The sequence below is a fragment of the Phaethon lepturus genome, unplaced genomic scaffold, assembly GCF_000687285.1.
Source record: "Phaethon lepturus isolate BGI_N335 unplaced genomic scaffold, ASM68728v1 Scaffold57606, whole genome shotgun sequence".
NCBI classification, from domain to species: Eukaryota; Metazoa; Chordata; class Aves; order Phaethontiformes; family Phaethontidae; genus Phaethon; species Phaethon lepturus.
The window spans coordinates 1-7302 of record NW_010546672.1 but is presented as its reverse complement, the minus strand read 5'-3'; the positions used below and the strand labels follow the sequence as shown (position 1 = coordinate 7302).

Below are 7302 nucleotides of genomic sequence, written 5' to 3'. Positions count from 1 at the left end.
ATAGCTGGTTGATTGCTGCCTTCCCAGCTCAGGTCCGCTATGAAAAAGCACAGGTCTGTGTTCTCAAAATGTGCCTTGGTTATCAGTCACAAAAAAGAAACCGTAAGAGAAAGATGACCAACCAGGGATTAAGATAAAACCATGCACTTTTCCCAATTTACCTGCACTTGGGGGGTTGAGCACAGGATTTTAGGTCTGTAGGTCTTTACTTCCTTTCATGAATGCTGTGTCCATTTTAGTTAAATACATTACAAAATGTAGGAACTGCCAAGAAAAATAGAGCTATATTTGGTTTTACAAGCCCTTAGATGTATTAAAATAAGAAGACCAATGTCTTAAGCAGTTCCATATCAGTTCTACCGTTCTGCATCTCTAAAATTTATTTGTGCTCTTTTTGTTTGTTCCATTTCTAGGATTTCTTTTTCCTGATGGAAAATTTGTATAGGAAGTGGAGAAATCAGTGACTGATTTACTTGAAAATGTTCAGCTTGTATGAAGGTTTCATTTTATTACAGATGTTCTACAAAGCAGCCAACCAATGCTCTGCTTCCAGCATAGGCACTTCAAGGCCGTATTTCTTTGTTTTCACCACAGGTCAGATCCCATCACCAGGAAAAACTAATTTCAAAGCATCTTCCATCACAGGCGCTTCGAAATAATGAAATGAAACAGCCAGCCAGAAAAAAATCCTTTTTCTTTAACCCATCAACCCTGCACCAGCGATGCAGAACTCTCCTCAAGCTCTGGCAGTAAGGTTTGCTAGTCAGGTAGCGAATGCACTCCTGGCTCTTTGACCAACATAACAATTTCTCTCTTCTGCAGGACGTTTACTTCAAGCATTCATAACGGCAAGCTGTGTCTCCTTTGAGTATTTTAACGTGTCCACGTTACATTTCTCCACATGTTGACTCGACTACTTTAAACACTCACTTTGTTCTCTGTTGTAGGTCATGGGTTATATGGGACTTTTGAAATGTTGTCCTCCTGGAGAAAAACTAGAGAAGACCAACACGTTAAAGAGAGGACTGCAGCCGTGTTTGCAGACTCCATGCTCTCGTTTTCTCTCACCACTGCCATGTACCTGGTCACTTTTGGAATAGGTGCCAGTCCCTTCACTAACATTGAAGCAGCCAGGATTTTCTGCTGCAATTCCTGTATTGCAATCTTCTTCAACTACCTCTATGTACTCTCCTTTTATGGTTCCAGCCTGGTGTTTACTGGCTACATAGAAAACAACTACCAGCATAGTATCTTCTGCAGAAAGGTACCAAAGCCAGAGGTATTGCAAGAGAAGCCTGCATGGTATAGGTTTCTTCTGACGGCCAAATTCAGTGAGGACACAGCGGATTCAGAGGAAACGAACACTTACGAGAGTCATCTTTTGGTGTGGTTCCTTAAACGCTATTATTGTGACTGGATAACAAACACTTACGTCAAGCCTTTTGTAGTTCTCTTTTACCTTGTTTATATTTCCTTTGCCTTAATGGGCTACCTGCAGGTCAGTGAAGGGTCAGACCTGAGCAACATCGTAGCGACTGCGACACGGACCATTGAGTATACGACTGCCCAGCAGAAGTATTTCAGTAACTACAGCCCAGTGATTGGGTTCTACATCTACGAGTCAATCGAGTACTGGAACACCAGTGTCCAGGAGGACGTGCTGGAGTATACCAAGGGCTTTGTGAGGATATCTTGGTTCGAAAGCTACTTAAATTACCTTAGGAAACTCAACATATCTACTGGATTGCCCAAGAAAAACTTCACTGATATGTTGAGGAACTCCTTCCTAAAGGCCCCTCAGTTCGCCCATTTTTCAGAGGATATCATCTTTTCCAAGAAATACAACAACGAAGTCGATGTCGTGGCCTCCAGGATGTTCTTGGTGGCCAAGACAATGGAAACCAAGAGGGAAGAACTTTATGACCTCCTGGAGACCCTGAGGAAACTCTCTCTCACCTCCAAGGTGAAATTCATCGTTTTCAATCCATCGTTTGTGTACATGGATCGTTACGCCTCTTCAGTGGGAGCCCCCTTACAAAACTCCTGCATTAGTGCTTTATTTCTGCTCTTCTTCTCTGCATTCCTGGTGGCAGACTCTCTGATCAATGTCTGGCTCACTCTAACTGTTGCCTCGGTTGAGTTTGGAGTTATAGGTTTTATGACCTTGTGGAAAGTGGAACTAGATTGTATTTCTGTGTTGTGCTTAATTTACGGAATTAATTATACAATTGACAACTGTGCTCCACTGTTATCAACCTTTGTCCTGGGCAAAGAGTTCACAAGAACTAAATGGGTGAAAAATGCCCTGGAAGTGCATGGGGTAGCTATTTTGCAGAGCTACCTCTGCTATATTGTTGGTCTGATTCCTCTTGCAGCTGTGCCTTCAAATCTGACCCGTACACTGTTCAGGTGCTTGTTTTTAATAGCATTAGTCACCTTCTTTCACTGCTTTGCCATTTTACCTGTGATACTGACTTTCCTGCCACCATCCAAGAAGAAGAGGAAAGAGAAGAAGAATCCTGAAAACCGTGAGGAAATAGAGTGTGTTGAAATGGTGGATATGGATAGCACCCGAGTGGTTGACCAAATTACAACAGTCTAACTTGTTTGTTCCTTTTTTACACTAGGTCTTACTGAGGGAAAAAAAAAAAGAAACCAATACTGACTAAATATCTGGAGAGAGGAAGGGGTTTGGAGGTTTTCCCTCCCCTCTCTAATCTAAATCCAGGAATATTCAAAATTATGGGAAAAATTAAAAATAAATTTAAAAAAAGAGCTGGGGGATTGTACCTTGCTCAGCTCCTATAACAGGTATTACGAGAAAATTTGCACACACATGCAAAGAAGGGTTCAATTTTAGATGCATGAAGTAAGATCTAAGGAGAGAAGTTGGGTTCCTAAGCAGCTGTCTGCATCGCCTGTACTGCAGATGCTGCAATTATTGTGGCTAAACCCAATCAGATTGAAAGGTCAACTGTCAAGGCTGAAGTAGCACTAAATGTTTGCTGGATGTAAAGGCTTTACAAACTTTCTGCACAGCAATAACTCAAGTCAGTGAGTCAGCTCTTATAGGTCGTAGCCGTCACATTTTTCTTTTCTCCCCTAATCTAAACATTTATGCAAGACTATAACAGATAACAAACTGTACTGGGAAAGAAGGCAGTACACAGCAACCAAACACTTTCCAAACACTTTTATGTTATAAATCACTTTTTTTTTCCTAATAATATAATTTTAAAATGTAAATCATCCCTTGTGACATTTTTAATCATGGTTTTATAGCTGTTTCTTTTTCTTATAAAAACAAAAAAGAACAAAAAAAGAACAAAAAATCCCAGTGACTGTCACTCTAGAAAATATATAATTCTATTTTATACATGTCTCGCTACTAGTGAAACACGTAATCTGCTTTACCAACTGTAATTTTGTTAGCACTCTACTAACACATGCAAGTGGATCTAGCAGCAGACAGAAGATGGTGTACTGAATATTTCAGCACCAAAACCCATGACACAAACCTCAAATACTAAAATGTCATCAAGAAAGTGAATGTTAGGGCTCTTCTAGTGAGAGCCTATTTCAGGCCATTCACTGGTAATGCACACTAAGAGGATTAGTGGGTAGTTTTACGTAATGTGTAACTTAATCCCTCAATCTTCCGAGTACCTGTAAAGCAATAGACCTTGCAGCTATGGGCTCTTCCAAGAGACAGTAGACCAGGAGAGTTGTATGGAACAAACTGAAGGTTGGGACTGCATTTAGCAGCAGCAAGTTTAACAACATCCCCAAAGAGCCCATATCTAAGGCGCCTATTGAAAACATCACATCTGAGGGAAGAAAAAGAAAAACCTTAAAAAGATTACATTACTGAGTCTCTTTGGAGCTGTGAGTTCTAAATCAATAATTCTGTCAGCATCTGTGATGTGGAGTAATGCAGATAAAGAAGCATCTCGTTCCTCCTCCACCCCCTCCACCCTTAAGAGCGACAGGCTCATTACTGTAAGGTTTTATCATGCGGTTGAACCCCAGTGGGGATACGTCAGCCAATTCTGTAGGTTTTGCTGAGAGTATTCCGACTATGCGTTGCCTGCGAAAACCCAGTTGCAGGAAGCTGGCTGGTGCGTCGGGTGGCCTCATGAACAGATGGACTATTGCTTTGTAGCGCAAGGCGAACGTATGGCGACCAGGCTCCTTTCTACAGCTTGTCCGGAAAGTAGGAAAGTACTTGAGGCGTTTTCAGCAGTTGGCACAGGGTCTGCCTCAATCGCAGTACCCGGAGGGCGAAGGGGCACCGCGGCCGCCATGGGGCTTGTGCCTTGGGGGGCTGCCTGGGTTACCCATGCGGTGATGAGCACATCTGTGGTCACAAACCCAGGGCATGCTTCATCGCAGGAAACTTCTCTTTAGCACCCAATCCCAGTAACCCCCCAAATGCCCTGTGCAAAACCCGCAAATGCTGCCTAGTGACTATTAATTTTCAAGCAAAGAGATACTTCTGAAGCTTCCTCCCTGGCAGAAAATAAGATAACCAGATATTTTGCCCCGAAGCGAAATGTTACATACTGACTAGCAAAACAAGTCGGCATTGCAGCTGGCAACGTTTACTTTCCCCTGGACACGTCCCTTCTCTGAGCAGAAGGAAAGGAAGCTGCGTCCAGGGATGCACAGGCTCTTTGCTTGAACAAACAACATTTGCCGCGGTAGCGGCTGGGAAGCTGTAACAAAACTTCAGCCTTGGCAGAACTCAGGCGGACACGTTGAAGACAGCCAAATGAATGTGAGGCTAGAGGAAAGATCTGCTTCCCCTGTTTCCTTTAGACTCAGGCTTGGGGCTATGTTTTCCAGCCAAAAATCACTCCTTAAATATACTTCGCTGTAGATTTTCTGTGGCGGTCATTCTGTCATTTAAGTAACAGTCACCCTGTCTCCTGGATGTTCAACAGGCGGCTGCAGTGGCTTTTAAACTTCCGAGGGCATTAGCAAATTAGCTGAAGTTACAGGGGAATTGCAAACCCCTTTTGGCAGCAGCAATCTACTGGCTTGTGGGACACGGGAGACGGGAGATGTGTGAAAGAGGTTGTCTGCACACTGCAGAGAGGAATACGTGGCAAACACTGATTTTACACCTCTGCTATCCCTGATGCTATCACTTGCAACCACCAGGCACAACGATGGCTACCATAAACCTCTTCACGTCTAATTGAAACGCATAGATAGGAGCGTCTTTAAAGAGATGTCCAAAGACCAGCTTGTAGTTTCACAGATCTCTTATTAAATCTCAGCATGTGAGGCCTTCAGAGGTCTTCAAGGAAGGTGATAAAGCCAGTGATAAAATTGCTCCTCTATCTCCAAACCTGTCAGAAAAAGGATTTGGAGGCACTCCAATGGCAAAGGGTCGCAGGAGGTGCTTGGGTGTCCACAGAAGACAGGGTGAGAAGTCATGCAGCCCACCCCCCTTGCCCCAAGACAGAGCCAACGACATTTCAATCATTTCTGAAGTATGTTTTTCCACCCCATTCTTAAAAATCTGTTTAAGGGCAGATTCCTCCCCTAGCAGTTCCTCCTGGTGCCCCACCAGCGTTGCCCCACCAGTAACTAGCAACTGCTGCCGGTCACCCGGGACTGCGAGGGGGAAGAGGAGCCATGCCCCTCCGCCCAGGGAAGGACAGGCAAGGCAGGAGACAGTCTCTGAAGCATCCCCAAAACAGACCCGAAAAGAGCTTACGTACATTTTTCACCGTGTTTCACCTCAAGCTGCCACTCCGCTCCCCGCTTCCAGGCTTGGCGAGGTAAAGCCATGAAAATGTCCAGGGTGTACTCAGCCCAGGTCCATGAGATTTCTGCCTGAATCCTGATGTGTCTGAGAGATGCACCGAATACTCCTTCTCTCCAGGTAGCTTGAATACCTCAACATGAAGCAGAAACGGCGTGTTCTCCAGGTTTCAGACTATGCTAACCCACTTTGGCCTTCCTCCTCTTTGACTTTTTCCTCTGGAGCAATTATCTTCACCGAAGATAATTGGTCCTCGCTGCGCCGATTGATTAATAGGTGCGGATGCCGTGCTCTGTTCTCAGTCCAAAGCAGTCCCAGTGGCTAACTGTGCATAAGATTTTACCCTTACTGGTGAACCTCTGTTTTGGAAGACTACCTAGGCTTAAGCAGTTTTTTGTCATACTCTTAAGTGGCTTTTTAGCCCAGGTATCACTGTGGTTTTGTTTGCAATATAGATGACCCTATTTTTTTTATAAATTCAGTGAGTATAACAGTATTAGACACTGTCAGGCACTGACTAAAATCTAGCAGCAAAAATTTAACTAAAGCTAACAAGACTATATAGGACTGTGGCTCAGTGAGCACATGCATCTTCTATAAACATTGAAATTTCCATACACTAAGGTATGTGGTACAGTATATTTTTACTATGGGGAAAGCATGGGGGGAAAAAACCAAACCTAAGTGCATATGACCATTAAGATCATAATTCCTAATGTTGTCTTAGTACAAGTTCATTTTCAATTTACAAGTACTCTAATTGGAGGAAAAAATTAAGAGAGGAAAGTTTGTATAGTTGGAATAACTATGCTATAAAAATTAATTTACGAAGCCAGAATTTTCTGCCCAAAGATTTAAGTGAAAATGTTCTAGTTAGATTAAAATCAGAGCTGTGACAGCTGAGAAAAACCTGTCTGGCAAAGAAAAAGAGCTTCTTTTCCAAAGACAAGCAAACACACTTATCATGGTCAACTGCATGAACCTGGAGGGAAAACAGTACCAAAGTGGCCTGAGGTTACGTTGAGCCACGTGAGGATTCGCATCTGCTCTCAGAAGCATTCTGAGCCCGCGCTGAATTCAGGTAAAACGTGTACTGTAAATCGAAAGGTGTACTTTTAAATGCTTTTCTCTAGGCTGACTGTCCTCCGGTGAGCCACCAAAGCCCACCTCGACCAACACCTGGTTTATTTTTATGCGAAGAGAAAACAAAAGGGAGTGGCAGCATGACTGGGCAGAGTTCAGGAGAGTCAGAAGGAGGACCGTGACTTCTCTTAAAAGCGAGAAAGCCAGAAGCAGCTCTTTAGCAAGTGGGTTCTGTGGGGAGAAGAACTGATTGATTCAAAACTTAGCAAGCTGGTGTTTCTCCTATTTGTTAGCTTTGGAAGGAGATAGTGTCTTCAAGGAGATGCGGGGAAGGGGAGCGGAGTTAACCGGAATTCGCCTTGGGTTCGCTGCGGACCCCCAGTTGCGCTCGCTGCTTCGGCGTGGTGGGACGGGAGGGGCAGGCTCTGCTGCCTGGGCCCCGGGGA

The 7302-nt window shown here is 43.9% G+C and overlaps 1 protein-coding gene across 1 annotated transcript; it reads left to right on the top strand.

Annotated features, from left to right (window-relative positions):
• Window positions 1–946: 946 nt before the first annotated feature.
• On the top strand, window positions 947–3822 carry PTCHD1 (patched domain containing 1; the record flags this gene model as incomplete). The annotated part of the gene is made up of 1 exon (XM_010289352.1): window positions 947–3822. A coding segment is annotated over one exon (1656 nt), but the record flags the coding sequence as incomplete, so codon positions are not given.
• Between the last annotated feature and the right edge of the window lie 3480 nt (window positions 3823–7302).